Below are 20,473 nucleotides of genomic sequence, written 5' to 3' on the forward strand. Positions count from 1 at the left end.
CCAAATCCCCAAGTGGCCACACCTCCCTCCTCCCCAGCTCTACATAGAGCTCCGGCCTTGACCTCTGCTGAGGGCAAATAGGGGAAAGAGGGAGTAAGAGTGGGAGAACATGCCGGAGAAGCCTCGAAGGCCTGAAAAGTGCCCAGAAGTGGGGGATCCCTGGGGCTTACAGGCCTTCGTGGACACTCCAGATATAGTCCAGGTGTCCTCCATCTCCTCTTCCCCCCTCCCTCCTCTCCCCCCACAGCTGACCTGCAAGCACTACTCTTCTTGGACACTTTTCAAGTTCTTTTCTTTATTTAGACAGAAAAAAGATCAACTTATTAAAAGTAAAACGCAATAAATAAATAAGTTAAGCATCAAGAACTGTTTGAAATTTAGACTCCCCAGGCTCCCCTTCCCATCCCCTCCCTAGTCCACCCCCACCCTTCCCCTAAAACCTCTTCCTAAAGAAAATGACCAGGTAACAAACCCCTCCAGCCCTCCCCCTTTTCCCACCCATGCCCCTCCCCACCCCTAACCGTCAAACCAAAGAGAAAAAATTAAGAATGAAAAAAAAAACCACGGGGAACATTGTCTAAACTCCCAGAAAGAGAGATGGCCTGGCTGGCTACCGCACCAATGTGGTATTTACAGGAAAGGGATCGGCAGAGACTGTAAACATTAGTTGGGGGAGGGGAGGGCTTTTTTCTTGGGGAAGGGTCTCTCTGGCTGAACAGGAGATGGGCAGCCCAGAGGGGAACTTGGGGAGGCAGTGAGCTTGAGGACCCGAGGGCCCAAGTACGGGAATGTCCTAGCTCTAGTAGGGGCAGAGGAGTCGGGAGACAGCTGCTGGAAACCCCTGGAGTGGAGGGGAGGCTAAGAATGGAGGGAGCGGAGGCCCTCAGTCCCCTCCTGGGGGTCTGCACAGTTCAAGAGAGAAGAAGTCGTCCCCTAATGGGGAGAGGTGGGGGGAGAAGGCTGGGTGCTGAAGGTGCCAGGGCACAGGTACCACGCCCCAGTAGGAAAAGAGATGCCCTACAACACTCTGAGCTGTGCCCCCCTGTTCCCACTCTGCAGCCTTTGTGAGGTCCAGCAGGTCCCCGGGAAGGAGGTGGGGGGCCCAAGTGAACTACAGGGGCTCAGTCACGTCATTCCCCTCAAGACTGTGGTGGGCGGCGGGGAGCAGAAAGTTGGTTTTTGAGGAGGGGTGAGGATAAGTGAAGGTGTCCTGCTTCCCCAAGACTCGAGGCAGCTGTCCCCAGGGGGCCCGGCTGAGGGCCAGAGCAGATGTGCTGAGAGGGCTGGGGGGTGGTCAATGGGGGAGGAGGGGATTGGGGGTATCCCCTTCCTCTGGCATCTCCAGACCTGTGAATGAAGGAAACATCTGTGAGGGGGAAGAAGACTGAGGAAGGGGAAGTGGTGTGGGGAGAGGAGAGAGGCTTATGGGAGTGCATGAAGAGAGGCCAGAATTTGTGGTCCTCAGGGGGGAAGGGAACTCTCAGTCCAAAGGGGTCTAGGCTCAAGGGGAGGGTTTGGGTTGGGGGAGGGAGGAGTCAAATGAAGGAAAAGAAGCTACAAGAAACCACAGGAGGTTAGTGAGAACACACTCAAACAGCAAATGGGAAAGACTTGAGGGGCCAAGGCAGAGACAGAACTACAGGAGAGCAGAGAAAAAGGAGGGAAGCAAAGGGACCAGAAAACGGAAAAAGGCACGGATCAGTGGAGGGGGGGAGGGAGGGAGGGAGGGAGGGAGAAGGGAGGGAAAGAGCGGGAGAGACAAAGGATCGTGTCTCTGGGGCAGGATGGGAGGGAGAGCTGCGACTGCCGGGAGCAGGCCAGGTGGAGGAGCGGGAGGCTGGGTGGGGGCAGGGGTTTCCATGGGAGCCGAGGCTCCTGACCCCGCTCCCGGGCCTATTTCCTCAGTTTGAAAAAAGGGAGAAATGGACAGAACACAGAGCACGATCACCAGTCTGGTCAAACACGGCCCGCGTGCTGCCCCCCGGCCCTGCACGCGCGGGCTTGGGGGGGCATCGTGCTGCCCCCCGGCCCTGCACGCACGGGCTTGGGGGGCATCGTGCTGCCCCCCCGGCCCTCGCACGCACGGCTTGGGGGGCGTCCTCCCCCCACTTCCGCGGCCCCGCCCCGAAAGAACAAACATTCGGCTCCAAAGACAACACGCTCGTTCCATGCAACTTACAGGGGCCCGGAGCAGGGGTCCGGGATGGGGGCGTCGGCCGACTTTGGACACGGGCCCTGGGCTGGGGGGGCCCCCAGGGTGGGGGAAGTTAGCAGCCGGGAGTGGGGGGAAAGGGGGAAAAACAGAAAGTGTGGGTATTGTTCTTGGCTTGTGCATTGGGGGAACTTTGTCCAGGGGAGATAAACAATAAAAAATAGAACTAGCTCTCAGGTCTCTGGGACCATGAGGTCAGGGTGATGGCTATTGTTGGGGTAACGAGGACGCTGGGTAATTGAAATCCCCAATAATTCAAACCATGAACCTCCTCCTTAACCTAAACCAGAACTGCTCCCAAGGATGCCAAACGTTTGGGGTTTGCTTCGTTTGGCTGCACTCAGGCTTCCCCACTTCTCTCTCGGACCCTGACCCCACCCTTCACCCCCACAAGGCTCCTGCTGTCAGGGAAACGGGAAGATGCTGAAGGGTAAAGGAAGGGGACCTGTGATGGCCATTCAGCTATTTCCTGACCTCCCCCCTTAGTCCTCTCCAATCCGAAGGAGAACCAGGAGGGAGGCAAACACATAGACACATGGACACACAGACCGGACCGGACACACAGAGAGAGACGGGACACCAGGTGGGTCAAGGGAGGACACAGACAAGGACAGATACAAGTCTGGAGGCCACAGCCCCAGGAGTAATTTATTTGTGTGTGAGGAAGATGGGCATGTACGGGGGACACTGTGCCAAGAGGTTTAGGGGGGACAGGAGGAAGACCCTAAGGAGATGAGGGGAGCTGCCCCGCATGGCTCTCCTGGGAGTCCGGAGTGGGGGCACAGAGAGGAAGGGGAGAAGGGGAGGAAGGTGATGGATAGCCAATGGGCTGTGGGGGAGTGGCCCTGGGGAAGAGAAGGATGGAGAAGGGGGAAGAACCCACCTGCTGCCCCTCAGTAGGGTCGGTTGGCATCCTTGGGCCGCTTGAGCTGGACTTTGAGGCGCTTCATGCCAATCTGGAACCCATTCATGGCCTGAATCGCAGCCTGCGCGCTGGCCGGATTGTCAAAACTCACAAAGCCTGAAGGGAGGGAGGGGGACGTATGAGGCCCGTTAGACCCAGCCAAGAATTCTACTGGACAGATATTTATCAAGTGCCTACTCTGTGCATGTGCAAAGGGCTGTGGCCAGAAAGATGGCCCCAGTTAAGCAGACTTGGATACGAGTCTCACTTCTGACCCATCCTGCCTGTGTCTGTCTCAGGCACCTCTCAAGTCTAGAGGTTACACAAGGATTGCTCATCCCTTGGTCCAGAGTTTCCTTATCAGGAATTCCCTCCACCAAGGAAGTCACACATCTGGACTAAGGCACTGAGTCAAAGCCTGGGGAGACAGACAAAATGCAAAGTCATCCCTGACCTTGGCACCTGCATTTTGTGGATCTGGGTAAGAAGCCACCACACCTCAGTACAATCATGTCGTGCCATGGGCCCTCCCCTGGCTTCCCAACTAGTCCTGCCCAGGCTCTGCCCTCTCCAACCCATCCTGCACAGATCTGCCAAAGTGCCGCCTAGCGCACCGTCTGGCCAAGTCTTCCTTCTCAATTACCCAGCGGCTGCCAATTCCCACCAGAATAACATACAAACTCCTCTGGCATTAAAGGCCTTCCCACCATGGTTCCAATCGACCTCTGCCATCTGTCTTTTAAACACGTTCCTCTCTTTCATGCACCCACGGTCTGGCCAAACTGGCCACCCTGTTGTTCTTCACACAAGGTGTGCCATCTCCAGTCTCCGAGACTTTGCCCTGGATTTCCCCCAAGCCTGGAAAAAGCTCTGGGCATGCTGGTTTCAGGATCCCTCACTGCCTTTACACGTAGCTCACACGCCACCTCTTTCATCCAGCCCGTCCTGACCCCCCCCCCATTAATTCTGTGTGTTTATTTTGAACACGTGTGGTATGCACTTACACGTCTCTGTGTTGTCTATGTCTAGTTAAGAATGTGATTTCTCTGAGAGCAGGGACCATATCAGTTTTGTCTTCATAATCCCAGTGCCTGGCCACAGTGACTGCCCCCTAGTGGTCACTTAATCATGTTTGTTGACTGACCCTGACCAGCACTGGGTCCTCAGACACAGGTCTACTGGAAGCCTGTCCTGGTTAGTGGGACCTCCAAGGACACAGCCCCAAGGAGGCACCAGGTAGAATATAAGGTCAAAAGAGGCAACCCAAGCACTCTAAGAAAACCTGAGGGAGGAAGACAGTGTTTCTAGCCGGAGCCACAAGGGAAGGAGGCCAAGTTGCTGGCTCCCTGGTTTCCTATATGCAGACCACCTCCTCCAGGGAATCCTCTTGGATTTCAAAGGAAAGGGGAAAACCAGGCCCCTCTGCAGCATCACCAACCCTATTCCCCCCTGCCCCCGCCCAAGGGCAAGTTCATAACCAAAAGGGAGCTTAGAATTTATCTAGGCCAAATCCCCTCTACAGGACCCTGTTTGCCCGCCTCAGATGACCCTGAGCTCACCATCTCCAGGCAGCCCACCTCACTATTTATTATTATTTTTAAAACTAGCTTCCCTCTGTAGAAGGCTTTTAAAGATTGGCAGAGCAATTCCCATACAACAAAGTATGTCCTGAACACATAATCGTTCCCGTAGTACAGATGGGAGAGGGGAAGGGATTGGCCCCAGGCACCGAGCACCAGCATTTGAATTTAACACTCCAGGCTCCAAAGCCTGCTGTTTCCACCATATATATTATGCTGCTATTGGAAATGGATCTTTCATTCTCTAGCAAAGCTGTGCCTTCCTCCAGAACAAGAAGAAAGAATGCCTGGCTGGTGGGGCAGCCTTTCACTGCAATTCATCCCACCAAACCGAGCGGTGTACGCTGGGAGGCGGGTTCAGGATCTGAAAGCAGCTCTCCCGCCCCTCCCTTCTCCTCTTTCTGCGGGCCTAACCCAGGCAGCTCTTTCAACTCTTCCTCCTAGCAGCTTCTAGGCCCCCACTCCAGCAGGACTGATTGGTCCCTACATGAACTAGCTTGGCCCCTATGTGAGGAGGAGATGGAGTCACGAGGTTTTGGGGGGTAGACAGGCTTGAGGGAGAGCATCCTTACCAAAACATTTACTCTGATTAGTGGCCCGGTCGACAAAGACCTTGGCAGATATGACATGGCCAAAGGGGACAAACATCTGTAGGATCTCAGAGTCAGTGAACTCCTGGGGCAGGTGATAGATGAAGATGTTGCAACCATCAGGGCCTGGGGAGTTGGAGAGAGGGAAACAGTGACAGAGCAATGAAAAGAAAGAGAGAGGGAGAGAGAGGAGGAGAGAGAGAAAGAGAGAGGGGGAGAGAGACAGAGACAGAGACAGAGACAGAGAGGATGGAAGAGAGAGGAGAGGGAGGAATGAGAGGGAAGAAGGGAGAGAGACAGAGACAGAGAGAGAGGATGGAAGAGAGAGAGGAGAGGGAGGAATGAGAGGGAAGAAGGGAGAGAGACAGAGACAGAGAGAGATGAGAGGCAGAGAAAAAATGACAGAGATGGCTGAAGCAGGCCAGAGCCTAAAGGTAAGTAAGCTTCCCACCCTAATGTAGGTTGGGGTCTCAGTAACACTGGTTCCACTCCCCTCTTCATTTTCAGACATCTGGGCCCCACACTCCCCAGCAGTAAGATCCCATGCCTGAAGGGCCCCCCCCACCCCACCCCCCCGCCACTATCCAGCCCTGCCCCCGACATGTTCCTATCCCCCAGATGCCCCCACCCAAAGATACCTTCTCTCTGCTGTGGTTGCTGCTGCTGCTGGGGGGGTGGAGGGGGCTGCTGGCCGACCAGGGCTGGAGGCTGAGGGAAGGCGGGCGTGACCAGGCTGTAGGCTGCTGGGTAGGCTGCTGGGGGGAGGGGAGAGAGAGCCAATGGGGCTCTCCCTGCCCCATGGCCAGCCTTCTTCTCCCCCCCCCCCGCCCAAGTGTTAGAGGTCTCTCCAGAATCACTCCCCCCACCCCCGTCAGTCTTACAGACACCTATCTGGCCTCATTTCTTCCTGCTGGGGTTTCAGCTTTGCACTAGAAGCAGGTAAGAATGCCCCCCCATCCCCTTCCCGTGGTTCCCTCCGCTTTCCCACAGGCAAGTCCCCCGGGGCAGGAGCTCACCTGTGTAGTGCTGCATTCCTGCATAGGCCTGCTGGAGGGGGTCCACGGGGGCAGCCGGGCTCTGGGCTGGGGAGGGCAGCATAAGGGGCTGTTAGAGCCTGCACTTGGGAAGCACAAAGACAGAGCCCAACCAGGCAGCTCTCTAACCTAGCCCACCTGGATAGGGGTGGACACCATTGGGATAGAGGGTGTCAGGGGCTGGCTGCCCGGTGGGCTGTGTGGGCACAGGGCTGTAGCCGTTGACACCCAGGGCGGCAGGGATGGCAGAGACAGGCGTGGCAGCGATGGCAGGAGGGGTGCTGGTTCCTAAGGAGGAGAAAGGGACAGAGACAGAGACGGAGAGAGAAGTAGAGAGCCAGGTGCATCCGGACACACACGTGCACACGTATACACACACAAGGAGAGAGATGGAGAGTCTTAGGGGGAATCTGGCAGGGTCCTACTAGGAAGGGTGAGGAGGCAGGTGCCCCATCCTCTGGTTCATGGACCCCAAGCCTTTCCAGAATCCTCAAGGCCCCCCCTGAGGTCACCCCCTCCTCCCCAGCCCCACGGCGCACTCGCCTCGATGGGGCCTCATGGCAGGCCCCTCATGTGGCTCTCCCATCCCCCAGCCCTTCCCTACCTGAGGAGGGGGTGATGGGAGTGGCGATCAGCCCGTTGGCATTGATGGCAGCCATGTGCTGCATCTGCACGGCAGCCATGGTGGCCATGGGGTTGAGGTAGGCACTGTGAGCTGCTACCAGGGCCGCCTGCTGCTGCATCAGCTGGGGGTGGGGGAGAGGGCATGAGGGGGGCTGGCTCTCCGATGTCCCCCATGTACCCTCCCACACACCCCACCAAGCCTGCGTTTGGTCCCTTCCCAGTTCGGGCACAGAGTGGAGAGGAAAGCTTAGGGATGAGGGCCGGGAGCCAGGGAGGGCAGGACTGCGGCTGAGACTGGGGGTCAGGAAGGAGGGCTGGGGAGAGATGGGGCAGAGAAGTGAGGCAAGGGTGGAGGGTGGTGCTCACGGCTTGGGTGTAGGCGCTATAGGCTCCAAACTGGAGGGCAATGGGGCTGAACATGCCCAGTTGGGTGGCCACCTGCTGCATGCGTCTAAGGCCTCGTTCCTTCTCTGTGTCGGCAAATTTTACCACCAGGCTGGATGAAGCACCCTGAGGACAGAGACCCGGCAGGGGTCAGAGCATGAGAGTCAGAAAGTCTTCCTCTGTTACTGGGTAGGCCTCCAGCGGCCTATTCAAGGCTTTTTCTCACCAGTGTCCACAGCGGGAGGCCAGCACCACACCTGGGTGGTCAGCATCCTGCCCCCTTTACTAAGGAGTAAGGACACCCCAGGCTCAGGGGAAGTCCCACTAGCCTTGATAGCTCTTGGAATCGAGCAACCAAGCAACCAGCTAACCAACCAATCAATCTTCGGGGACCTTAAGAGGGAAAACTGTCTCCAAATCGCAGACTTTCACCCCCCTGCCCCTTGCCTACCACAGTCTTTCAGGCAGTCCATTTCTGACTGCTTGGGGCTGCCTCTGCAGTTTCCATGATGTTCCTGGTTCTGCCTCTACGGTCAAACAGGCCTCTCTTCAAACACTTGGGACACCGTGTCTCTTCCTCCACCCTCACTCTCAGCCTATTGCGACTGCTCTTTCTCGAGCAGACAATCCTCTCTGCCCTGTCTGCAGGCCCTCTGCTCATCACTGACCTCGCTACTCTGACCTCGGCCCTCCATCTGGGTTCTGACCCGGCAGAGGACACGTGGGGCATCCCAACAGCTTCTCTGGTGCATCATACCATCAATGCATGGGTACGATGCTGTCCCCTCTAACCTCCTGACCCTCGGCAGATGATGTGCTAACTAATGGTGCCTCCCCAGGCTTGTACTCGTGAAGTTGAATTTATGAACCCGAACATAAAACCTGATGTTTATCCCTACTATGCTTCATCTTACAAGACTCAGCCTGATGTCCTAGACTCTTAATTCTTGGTGGTTCCCAACTGTCTCCCAATGCACTGGCTATCCTTGCCAACCCTCCTCCCTTCCTTCAAAAGGACAAAAGGAGGGGGCAGCTAGGTGGCGCAGTGGATAGAGCACCGGTCCTGGAGTCAGGAGTACCTGAGTTCAAATCCAGCCTCAGACACTTAACACTTACTAGCTGTGTGACCCTGGGCAAGTCACTTAACCCCAACTGCCTCACTAAAAACAAAAAACAACAACCACCACAACAAAAAAGGAGATGACCGACCTGCAGGCACTGAAATTCAAGGGACCACCATGACCGTCACCATCACCACCACAACTCTAGATGATCTGATTTGTGGATTATCTGGGGTAAAGGTTTATAAACCCAGTCTCGGGTCTACCTAGCCCCTTCCCCAACACTGGAGGCTGTTTTTTCTTTGCCCCCCCCCCAGCCCTGTGCTGGGGAAGGCAGGCTTGAAGCATCAGTCTGAGGCAGAGAGAGACTTTTTTGGTTGGAGGGGGGAGAATCTCCCCTTTTTAAAGCTTCCCGGGCAGGGCGATTGAGAATTGATTCCCTTCCTTGGGTAAACCATGCCAAGGCCACAAGGATGAGGAATGAAGAGGTGTGGGGCTACTCGAAAGGCCAGCAATGTTCTACCCATTGGCACCCATGGCGAGGGAAAGGGTTTAGCTTAGGCAGGTAGCTCAGAAAGTGGTCCCACCCCAAGGGCAAAGGTTCTCACCGGGAGGGTCCGGCTGCTGTGGAGGGTGTTGATAGCAGCCTGGGCCTCTGCATGGGTCTGAAACTTAACAAAGGCACAGCCTGGGAGAGGGGAAAGAAAAGAGAGAGTGTAAAGGGGCAATTGTCTTCCTTCCACATACTCATCTATCATCACTTTCTCCCTGTCCCGCTCAGAGTCAAGATGCTGGGGAAAAAAAATTCTGAGTCCATATTCCCTGCTCCTTGCTGAAGGTGAGGCTGGGTCATGGAGGACCAGAGAGGCCACAAAGGTCGGGGCACAGCAAGCACCTAAATGTCTGGGGTCAAAGCTTCAGGACTGAGAGAGAAAAGCAGGTTACCTTTGCTGGTCCCATCAGGCCCCCGGAGCACAGTGCACTCGTCAATGGTCCCGAATGGTTCGAACATCTTCCTGACGTCTTCATCCGTCTGCTGCTTCCCTAGCATCCCCACAAAGAGCTTCCTGTCTTCTGGGAACAGGGCAGAATGAGAGAAAAAGGCCTTCAGAGGTTTCTTCCTTGCCCTCCCACCATAATGGAAGAATGGGAAGGGAAGGGAGGCAGGCTATTTCCAACCCATCCTAAGCCCTGTGTGCCACCCCCTCCCACTCCAGAGCTATGAAGGGGAGAAAAAACCAAGGTGAGGGAAGAGAAGAGCTGGGCTACAACAAGATGCTCATCTCAGCTCTGCCAGGACCTCAGTTTCCCCAACTGCACAACTGGGACAGCCACTATTCCCTCTGCCTTGGTTCAGGAACCTTTCTTCAGAGGGGTGTCCCATCCACTCCTTTAGGCTCTAGGTGACCTCGTAACCAGGACAATGGGGATAGCTGGAGGAACGAGCAAGAAAGATCACAGCTAAGGAGAGAGCCTACCTCCTCGGTTCTCGCTGTCTGCTGGTTTCACCTGGATAGGCCGGTTCATCTGAAGGAGAGAAAATAATGGAGCTGCCGGGGACCCTTCTCCAGTCAGCCTGAGGCTGGGCCTTGGGAGAGGGGTAAGAGGGGCTGACTCCCCAGTCCAGGTCATTCTCCCACCTCCACAAATCTCAGGTGGTTGGCCTGGGGTCAGGGGGAAGGGAGGAATGAGTCGTATTCCTCTCTTGAGATTAGGACCTGGGGAGATTAAAGGACCATGGAGGGAGAGGATCCGAGGGGAGGAAATTCTCCAGGGGGGCACAGCATCAAGATTCGGAAAGCAGGAGCAGAAATGATGCTGGTAGAGTAGGACGGAGCCAGCGGAATAGTTTTCAACCATGGCCAGCTCAGTTGTAAAAAGCAAGGGCTACAGAGGCATCCCATCAATGATCCCGACTGAGAAAGCCCACAGACGATCGGAGGTTGAAGTCCTAGACTGATGGAAAGCCCACTTAGGGCTCCAGGATAAGGGAAATCCCCCAGATGCCTTGGCTTCCTCCTTGCCCTTGGGGGTCTCTTTGCCTCCTTTCCATCCCCCTACACCCCTTGACCCCGGGGGAAGGATCTTGGGCAGCACAAAGGGAGCAGATGCCCAGTCACCGTGGCAACGGGAGAATGCACGCCATGGCAACCGCCCACTCAGCCTGATTTATCCGTCCCTGTCGCCCCGGCGACCAGTGACGTCATCACTTCTGGCTCAACACACCCAGAGAAGGGGTGGGGAGAATGGGGGATGCTGAGGGCGAAAAAATTAGTGGGGGCTGGGCAGTGAGCACCGGGGAGGGGACCAGGAAACCTTCCTTATTCCAGAGGGAAAAGAGAAGCAAAGGCCCTTTGTGGGGGGGGGCAATTGTACCATTCTCCCGTCTCCCCTCCTCCAGGTCAAACACCCAGTTATCTTTTCCAAATGGAGCGATCTCTGAAGATGGCCCAGCCTCCCTGGCAGCCCTCCCCTGGCCACGTGTCCCACCTATTAGTAAGTTCTCCTGATCGCTAACCTCCCGACCTCCATGGTGGCCTCTCTCTTTGTTCAGTCCTCAGGGGAAATGGAAGCATCCTGAACCCCTCTCCCCTCAGTCCCTTGGCCTTGGGGGAGGCTCTTATGTCCTTACAGGACACTTTCTCAAGCAGGGAGTGAGGCACCTCAGAGACTCGTGGGGAGGCAGAGAGAACTGCTGTCCACAGAGGAGGTTCTGCTCCCTGGGACTGCCCACCCTGTGGTCCTTGCTGCCTCCCCACCTCCCACCCAGTCATACCCAGAACCCCCTTCGTCCCTGCCATTCCCTCAGCCCTGTGGCTAGTTCGTTATAAACAATGCCTCCACGGTGGACTCCAAGAGAAAATACATTCAATTGCATGTTGTTTCACATCTCTTGGGAGCTCCTTCAGGATGGGGTGAGGGGAGGAGACACAGACACACGGGCAGACGGGAAGAGCCCTGCAAGGAAGTCCTGGCTTCTAGTCTGGGCTTTATCACAAACCAGCCAGGTGCAGACCTTGTCATTTCCCCTTCCGGCCTCAGTTGCTTTCCTTCGTGGAATGGGACCATCCTTCTATCCCTCATCCTGTGTCCTCTGGGGTTATTCACTTGCTCATAGAGACAAGCCACACCCGCTCATTTCTCTTACCCCTTATCTGGCCTTTTGCACGGTGGTGTTCCCCCCACGGTTTGATTGTTCAGCCTTAGCCTGGGGAAAGTCCCACCTGGTTAGGTTCTGCTTGGATCTTTTCCCCCATTCTCTTCCCCATTCCTAACTTCTCCTAATGAGACCTAAATCTTACCGTGATTTTATCCCTAAACTAGGGGCCCTCATGGATCATCAGATCAGAGGGCAGCTGGTGGAGGTGGAGGGGGATAGGCAAAACCCACCCAAATCCTCTCTCTCTGCTCCCTCCCAAGCAATTTCTGTCCCCTGCCAATCCAGGATTATCCCGTCCAATGTAAAGCGGCTTAGGGAGGAGAGGGTGGAGTGTGTGTGTCTGTGTTTAGCCTCTGCCGGGCGTGGAGTGGTTGGGAGGGTTCTTGATGGATGGTGGACAGGGTATCTCCACTGCTGTTCCTTCCTTTTCACTCGCACATAAGCAATGACAAACGAGAGATCTCCTCATGACCTGCCAGTCTGCTAGCCTTCCCATTCAGCCCCAAGAGAGATAGAGGACTTAAAATAGGCGTCCAGGGAATTCCTGTTCCTGGCTGGAAGCCCCCATCACTGGAGGAAACTGCGGGCTCTTCTTATGGTAGATAGGGAAACCGAGGCCTTCAGAAAGGAGGCCAGAGAAGGAGGGAATGAGAAGGGAGCTCAGGCATCCCGAAAACCCCGAAACAGTAAATAAAGACACTCTTCCCTCCCCTCACAGGGTAGACAAAACAAAACCCACGTGCCTGCAGACACAATAAATATCTACGGATGATGATAGAGACATAGCACAGAGAAGGACATCCAAGCATACAAGCACCCGGATGCAAAGTGTTGGCAAACAAGCCCCTCCAGTGTCCCTAAGTCCCCCATTTGCAGCCTCTCTCCCCTCCTCTGCCCCAATCCTTCCTGTGGGAGGCTCTGGCTTTGTTAGCTCAGCTTGGGCACACCTGCACCCCTCCCTGGAGTCCAGATGTGCCCTGTTTACCTGGCAACCAGGCAGCCACTGGGGCCCCGTTCCCTAGCTACCCCTGGCCAGGTGACAGGCCTTCTACAGGGCTTCCAAAAGAAGCAGGGGCTATTTATACCTCAGGCAGGTACAGCTAAGGTCTCAGCACCAAAACATAAGCTTTTAATCCTCCCAGTGCCTCGGCTTTGCTTAGGGTCCTCTCCACCAAGATATTCCCAAGTCTATTCATGAGAGGCGAAAAGCTTCCCCAGTGATGTCCAAGTGTCCTGGCCAAAACTCGGGCCCTTTGGGTAGAGAATATATGGACTATGATGGGGAATAAAAGTCAGCAATAACAGCCCCAGGCAAACTGATGGGGTGAGATTATTGTTGAGTCTCAGGTCAGAATAGAGTGAGTAGAAGATGCCTTCAGTGCCTCCTTGAGACCACATCCTACTCCTGAGAGTACATCCAAGGGCCCACAGGCTCCTCAGGCCTCATCCTGACCCACCCCGTGGAGTGGCTCCTTCCCATCAGGCTGGGTACTTTCAGGTTCTAGGGTGAAGAGATAGGGAAAGAGGAAAAAGAGAACCAAGTATGCCCATAAAAAGGGGGACCAGGCAGAAGAGAAGAGGGGTGAGTGGGGAGACATTAGGAAGAACTTTCCAACAGAGTTCCTCTTGTGTGTGAGCATGCACACACACACACACACACACACACACACACAAAGGCTGTCTGTGGGGAAACAATGAAGCTCCCAAGGAAGGCAGGTGGCAGGAGAAAAGACCTGAGGGAGGGGGAGGGGAGGCACAAAGGGCCAGGCGGGGCCTTGGGCACAGACATCTGCTCCCCCAACCCCTGTCAGTACCCTCGTCCTACTCCCCCAAATACCCTGCTTGGGGTATTTACTTTCAAAGCCTACCCCAGGGGTGCTTAATTCATTCCCTGCCCCCAAGTCTTTGGAAGCCCTGGACTCTGCTCCCCAGCATGAAGGCTGATGGGGTGAACCTTGCTTCAGCTAGGTGCTTCAGGGCCTACACCGGGCAATCATTAACCTGTCACCTAGCTTTCCCAGAAACCCATCCCCCACCTTCTTGGCTCTAGAAAGAGGGAGAATGCCTCTCCTTCCCCAGTGTTTCCTTCTGGTTCGAGCAGTCTCAGAGGCCTGGGGAGGGATCCAGGGCAGATGCCCACCCCACCCCCCAAGCTGGTCCACACTGAACCCAGAGCCTGGCTGCTACCACACTTACTTCCTCCCTCAGCTTCTTCTCCTCTCCCTCCCCAAACTCTCTGACTCCTGAAATAGAGACAAAAGGGATACACACACACACACACAGGCAGAAATGAATGGAGGCTGCTCAGATATGAAGTATATCCCAGAGCCACTGAGAAAGGAATGAAAGGACAAATGGAAGGGAGAGAAGGGAAGCTCCCCATATGCATGTGCTCTCTGGAACACACTATTCCACAGAGGCACTGACACACGCAATGCATATCATATATATGTATCTGCACGCACACAGACCCCGGAGCCCATATGCCTCTTGTGACTGTAGCCATTTGCTTCATGGAGTCATGGCCACTCTAAGGCCCCTTCTGTGGGTAAGGACTGGGAGGAGGGGGAAGCACAAGAGGGCGGCTTCCTTCTTCCGGATGAGATGAAGAGGAGGCACTTGTGAAGGGCTTTGGGTTGGGAGCTGCTAGAACTGCCTTGTTAGCCCAGGTCCCCAGGCCTCTTTCCTGGCTCTCCCTAGCATCCCTGGGTCACACTCTCTCTAGGAAAAAGAGCAAGATCCACTTCCCATCTCCAGAAAGAAACGGGGGAGAAGCTCAAGCAGATGGAAGAGAAGTTAGGTCTCAAAGAAAGGCTTCCTGCCAGCCATAGGGTGAAGAGAAGGGGGACTTGGGCATTTTCTTCCCTTGGGAGAGATCACTTGTCTGGGTGGCGGGAGTGAAGGGGCAATGGGGGGAGATGGGATGACCAGGGGTGGGAGGGAGCTGGCTAGCCTAATGAACCTGATTCTGTCCTTTTGGCTTCAGATGCCAACAGGCCCTGTGTGACAGCCTACCAGACGGACTGAGATTAGGAACAAAGAATCGTTGTTTGGTGGGGAGCGGGACCTCTCTTTTGGGAACCCTCTTTGCTTTCCTTAGCATAACTGCTCAAACCAGGTCTGGTTCCCCAGCATGGTAAACGAGCCTAGTATCGGCTCCAAGTCTGCCCCTCCCACCTAGGGCTCCCCGCCCCCCCCCAGCTCATTCCTGTCCACATCCTGACCCATCTTGGTATTCTGTGGCTGTCAGCTACTCCCGCCTGTCACAAGTTGGGCCAGTCTGAGCTCTGAAATGGGCACCGAGATGCCAATCCAGCCGACGCTCCCTATCGATTTCTCAGGCCACCATAGAACCCGCCCACCCCCTCTGCCTCACGCCTACTCTGGCTACTGCTTCTTTCTCAGCCATGGATACAGTGCCCTTGGGGGCCTCCTGCCTATCCCAACTGGCACTCAGAGAGCAAATCTGAGCAAGTGAACATTCCCTTCCTCTAGGCTGGAATCAACTGAGCCTCTGGGGGACAACCTTTGGGTGAGGCTGGGTCAACCTTTCCCCACAGGTCACTGAGCTGAACAGGAGAGGGAATGAAAGGAAGAATGGAGGCTTGACAGGGAAGGACTTCTTGATAACTGAGGAGAAGCCTGATGCTGGGTACCCCTTGTGAATCAGCTGGCTCCTGTGTGCTAGCAAGGGGAGGTAGTGGTCCCCGACTACTTCCAAGTACTACAGCCCTGCAAGCACTGCCCCTGCCAAGGCTGGGACTCACCCCTGGAAGCGTCTTCTGCTCGTGCAGGGCGCTCTGCGCCTTCAGGGCTGAATCGCGGGCACAATATGTCAGGAAGGCACATCCTGGGGGGTGGGGTGTTGGCAAAAAGATAGGGGGGGTGAGTCGGCCGACCTCTCCTCCCTCCCCTCCCCAAGTGCTTTCTTAGTGTGGGGGCCTGAGGGCAGGAGGCCCTTCCTCAGCTGGGCAAGTCTCTCCCTTTCCTTCTTGGCATCTTTGGCTAGCTGGAGGGGGAGGGGAGGTTTGCAGGGAGTTTGCGGGGAGTTGTGAGAGATGGAGGTGGTAGATCTGGGTGGAGAAGAGGGCTGAGACCCCGAAGGGAGGGAGGTGGGGATGGAGGGAGAGCTCTGGAAGAAGCGGGGAGATGAGGCCTTGGATTGGGGAAAAGGGACTGGAGTTCCCAGACAAGTGAATGGCACTCTCCCCCTCCCCTGGCTTTCCCTTCCTGTCCTCAGCCTCCGCTGGCGCTCTCTCTGTCTCTCTCCACCACTATCCTACCATCTTCTGATTTTTCTCATTTCCTCATTACTTTCCAACTCCAGATCCTTCTTTGTGTCTCCCATGGAAAGAAATGTGGGTGGGTGGAGTGGGCTAGAGGGGCAGAAAGGGGAAAAGCCATTGCCTGGAAGAAGCCCCTCTTAGGGCAGGCGGGGGTGGGGGCACCAGGCGAGGCGCCGAGCCCCGATGCTGGATCTCACTGTGACCTGACCGAGCTTCAGTCCCTGCTCCTCCAAACTTGCCACAGCTCCTGATTCCCCTCAGATGGTCCTGGAGACCATCCTGCCCTTGCCAACCTTTCCAAGACCCCCCTTCCTGAGTATCCCCAATTCTTGCTCCCCAACCTCAGGCTCCCCTTTCCTGACCCCAGTGGCCCTCCCTCTGGTGCCTTCTCTTCGCCTCAGTTCTTCAGGCCTGACCCTTGTTCTCCCTACTCCCCGGCCGGGGTTTCTCAGACGCTCAAGCTGTTTCTGTTTTCTCTTCCCCCCAACCAGATTTCATATCTGTTGCTCTCGATCCTCCTCCCCAGCATCCTGGATCTCGTACTCTCTCTTCTCAGCTCCCCGCCCCGCTCCCGCCCAGCTCTTAGCCAAATTCTCGGTAACCCTCCAGCCTCTCTCTCTGGACCCCTGACCAGAGTTGAGCTTTTCTGGGCTGCTCGATGCTTCTGCCCACAGTCTCTAGCCCCCCATCCCCCCGTTTGGGGTCCTCAATGCTCTCGGCTAGGCGCTCTCCCACCTTCCATCTTCCTTGACCCATCCCCCAGAGCTTTTGCACTCATCCCCCCCAGGCTCCAGGTCACGCCTCCCGAGGCTTGCCCCTCAGCCCCTCACCCTTGTGCAGCCCGGTGTACTTGTCCTTGATGACGGTCAGCTCGAAGATGCGGCCAAACTGCTCGAAAATTGGCTTCAGGTCCTTCTCCTCCAAGTGCCTTGGGATCTGCCCCACAAACAGCTTGATGGCATCTGGCTCCTTCATCGGGGCGGCCCAGGAGGAGGGGCCGAGGGGGGCCAGGGAGAGAGGCCCGAAGGCCAGGGGTGCTTCCCGGTGAGGAGGACTCGGGTGGGGGCCGGGGGCACAGCCGGGGCTGGCTCCCCCTTTGGCCCCCAACCACACTGCCTGAGAGGAGAGGGTGTTCTTCACACAAAGGAGGCTGAGGGGGCTGGGAATCCTGAGAGCCCAAGGGTCAGGGGTCTGGGCTCACACTGCTATGCCAGGGGGCATAGCCCAAAGGATTGATCTCCCTCCTAGAGATTTTGGCCAGTGTCCCAGGATTGCTGGTGGTGGTGGTGTTTGTGGGTCAGAACCTGGGAAGTGAGGTTGGACAGCAGGACGCTGAGACTGAGTGCTTGGGCTCTCGAAGGCTAGAAATTGGGGACTGAGACTAACAGCTGGCTGTGGGGAGGGGGCCTGGAGCTCAAAGAGCTGGAGGCCTTGCTGGGTTGCCTGGAGTGTCAGTGGGGGAGACCCCCAGATTCCTGATTTGGGACAGGCAGGTCCTTGCTTAGCTTCCCCCCTGGCGGACAGCTCCCCTGTGGGCTGATCCTTCTGGTGGGTCCGATGACTCCTGATGCCCAATTCTTGATCTTTGATGGCGGCTGGACTCCAGGGCGTCACTTTGCCCTGTCCCTCCCCCCCCAGTGCTGCCCCTCCCCCCCACCCACCCCCACCCCCAGTCCCCGGGCCTAGGCGGGCTCCCGGCTGCTCCAGCCGCTGGGGTTGCCCGCTTTCCCAGTCACCTGGGTCCTGGAGCTCTGCTCCCCGGCTGTTCTCTCCTCAACAAAAACCTCCCCCTCCACACCCCCCACTCCCACCTCCCTTCCCCTGACATCAGTGATGTCAGCCTCAGGGGTAGACTACAAACTCTCTACCCTGGAGAGGAACGAATAATCAGACATGAGCCACACCCTCCCTCTAGCTCAAGCCTCTCTTATTCCCAACTACCCCCAGCAGAGCAGCTGGTCCTATTGACAATTACCCCCTCCTTCTCCCTCCCCATCAGTAGTTCAATGTGTAACTAAGAAAGAGAGTTTGCAGAGGAACCCTAAGGTAGGGTCCATTGTTCCGGGGCTGGAGCTGTCCCTGGTGCTGGAAAGGAAGGCCCTGGAGAGGGGAGAGGGGGAGAGGGACAGTGGGGAGCATGGAATCTAGGGAAAAGGAGAGAGAGGAACCAGAGAGGTGGCCCGGGAGGGAAATCTGGGAGAGGAAAAAAGGTCCGGGTGGCCGTAGAGTAGCCTGAAAGCCAAAGGGGAGTGGAAGGAGGAGGGGGGACACAAGAGTAGAGACGAAGGACCAGGGAAAATGGGAAGAAAAGGAGGTTAGAGGGAAAATCTAGGGAAGAGGAGAAGGAACAACCAGGTGGAGATCAGAGAGAGCAGGAAGAGCTCCGCATTTTACTAGTAAAGGAGACAGAAGAACTAAAGTTGGCTGGTGTATAAAAGCCATTCCTGTAAGCTCCTTAAAGGATAGTTATTTCATTCATCTTTGTATTTCCCACAGTGCCTACCTAGCACAGTGCCTAGCGCATGCCCCCCCTCCCCAGACATCTATGGAATGAATGAATGAATGAATGATCTTGGGAGAAGCAGCTGGGGGAGAGGCTTCTATGAAGATGGGGTGATAACGGTTCTGAACACCTTCAAGAGGAGGCTGATCTGCACCTTTTTCCCCCCTGTCTTTTATCTTTCTTTGTATCCTCAGCACTTAGCATGGTACCTGACACACAGTTGGTGGTTAATACATGTTTGACTGACTGACTTTATCCTATTAAAAGTTTCTCTTAGTGAGACTCCCCAGACAAATCTAATAAGATTCCTCATTTTCATATTGTTTTAGATTTACAAAGTACTTTCCTCATGACAATCTTATGAAAGAGATGGTGCAAATATAATTTCCCCACTTTACAGATAAGAAAGCTAAGGTTTGGCGAGGTTGTGAAGTCACACTGGGCATCAGATCCAGGACTGGAATTCAGCTATCCTGAATCTAAGCTAAACCTCTTTGAATTTATGATCTCTTCCAGATACACAAATATAAGTGGGATGTAAATTTGGGATTATTCCCTTTCCCCACAAACACTCTGACTGATTTATATGACTTAAAATATTCCAAAAGACTTTTCATTCTGAGTGGTAGCTTAACTATGGTGGAAAGAGCACCGGTCTTAGTTAATAAGCATTTATTAAGTACCTTATTAAGCAAGGTGGGTCAGTGGATAGAGCCTTGAGCCTGGAGTAGGGAAGATTTGAGTTCAAATCCAGTTTCAGGTACTTACCAGCTGTGTGACCCTAGGCAAGTCACTTAACCCCCATTTGTCTCAGTTCCTCATCTGTAAAAATGGGGACACGATGGAGAAGGAAATGGCAAACAACACCAGTATCTTTGCCAAGAAAACCCCATGAACAAGTCTATGAGGTCGCAAAGAATGGGACTCAACTGAACAACAACAACAACAAACACCTACTATGTGCCAGGCACTGTGCTCAGAGCTGGAAATAAAAAGAAAGGCAAGAGGGCAGCTAGATGGTGCAGTGGATAAAAGCACTGGCCCTGGATTCAGGAGGACCTGAGTTCAAATCCAGCCTCAGACACTTGACACTTATTAGCTGTGTGACCCTGGGCAAGTCACTTAACCCTCATTGCCCCACGAAAGAAAGGAAGGAAGGAAGGAAGGAAGGAAGGAAGGAAGGAAGGAAGGAAGGGAGGAAGGAAGGAAGGAAGGAAGGAAGGAAGGAAGGCAAAAGACAGTCCCTGCCCTCAGAGACCTGTTTTCTAATGCTTTTTGCCACATAACCTTCAATAAGCCATTTGATTCCTCTAAGCCTCAGTTTCTTCAGCTATAAAATGGGGAGAATAATATTTGTACCACTTACATCCCAGAATTACGAGGAAAATGTGAACTACATGGTGTTCCTGTGGTTTTACTTGTCTAGGGAACTTCCACTTCTACCGCTGCAAGCCAGCATGTTCTCTGAAACACAGCCCTGGAGAGAATGCCTTGCCCAGGGCCCCACGGCCAGTAGGAGGCACAGGCAGGATTGGAACCTGGGTCTTCCCCACTGCAGGTCTCTAGCTCTTAGGCCATACTACCTCTCCCTATATGAATTATTCAATAACTGAAAACCTTAATTAAGCAGACAGTGTGTTCAGAACATTGTGCCATGTGATGTGAGAGGCAGGGAGTTTAGAGAAGCCCAAGTCCCTGCCTTCTTGAACTGCAGCTCAAGCAGAGGGATCAGACACTGCAGGGGATGGGGCACAGGGGAGCCCCATGGTCTCCTCTCAAATAGTTCCCAGCTGTTCCTCACCTATTACCTGCAACCAGGCATCCTGTGACCTCCAGCCCCCTCCACAGTGGTTATCACTGCCTGGCTTCTACCAAGAGTCCAGCTAGCTCTCCTGACTCCCACCGTACACATCCATCCTGCCCCCTCTCCCTACTCTAGGGGTGCACTGCTTTCCTTGAGAGGTGTGTCCCCCCTCCCCTTCCCCTTTGGCTGCCAACCATGCTCTTAATTCTAGTAACCTCATCTCTTTCCCTGCCATGCCCTGGGTGCTGGGTCCCTCTGGAGCCTTTGCCCATGCCACAGAATGGGAAACCATGTTCCTTCCCCTTTTCTGACATCCAATCCTAGGAGCACG

General features: G+C 55.1%; 1 protein-coding gene across 3 annotated transcripts; it reads right to left on the minus strand.

The window, feature by feature from the left end:
- Positions 1-501: 501 nt before the first annotated feature.
- CELF3 (CUGBP Elav-like family member 3) lies at positions 502-17,455 on the minus strand. Of its 3 annotated transcripts, none has more exons than XM_044000320.1 (13): positions 16,666-17,455; positions 15,317-15,399; positions 9,868-9,916; positions 9,335-9,460; positions 8,998-9,077; positions 7,311-7,454; positions 6,925-7,066; positions 6,459-6,608; positions 6,303-6,368; positions 5,925-6,041; positions 5,269-5,412; positions 3,096-3,233; positions 502-1,347 (listed from the first exon to the last, which is right to left on the minus strand). In XM_044000320.1, exons 1-12 carry the CDS (start codon positions 16,808-16,810, stop codon positions 3,106-3,108), a joined length of 1,374 nt encoding a protein of 457 aa, XP_043856255.1. In that variant the 5' UTR covers positions 16,811-17,455; the 3' UTR covers positions 502-1,347; positions 3,096-3,105. The 3 variants fall into 3 exon arrangements, with proteins under 3 accessions (XP_043856255.1, XP_043856256.1, XP_043856254.1); XM_044000321.1 differs by having other exon boundaries at positions 5,925-6,038; positions 9,335-9,463; XM_044000319.1 differs by having other exon boundaries at positions 9,335-9,463.
- Positions 17,456-20,473: the final 3,018 nt, after the last annotated feature.

Source organism: Dromiciops gliroides, chromosome 4, assembly GCF_019393635.1.
Source record: "Dromiciops gliroides isolate mDroGli1 chromosome 4, mDroGli1.pri, whole genome shotgun sequence".
Classification (NCBI taxonomy): Eukaryota; Metazoa; Chordata; class Mammalia; order Microbiotheria; family Microbiotheriidae; genus Dromiciops; species Dromiciops gliroides.

Coding starts and splice junctions, on each gene's coding strand:
- CELF3 (XM_044000319.1), bottom strand. CDS start 16,810: ATGAAGGAGCCAGATGCCATCAAGCTGTTTGTGGGGCAGATCCCAAGG. Junction 15,400..16,665: donor GTACACCGGGCTGCACAAGG/GTGAGGGGCTGA, acceptor CCCACCCCCCAG/GATGTGCCTTCCTGACATAT. Junction 5,413..5,924: donor GCAACCACAGCAGAGAGAAG/GTATCTTTGGGT, acceptor CCAACTCCCCAG/GCCCTGATGGTTGCAACATC.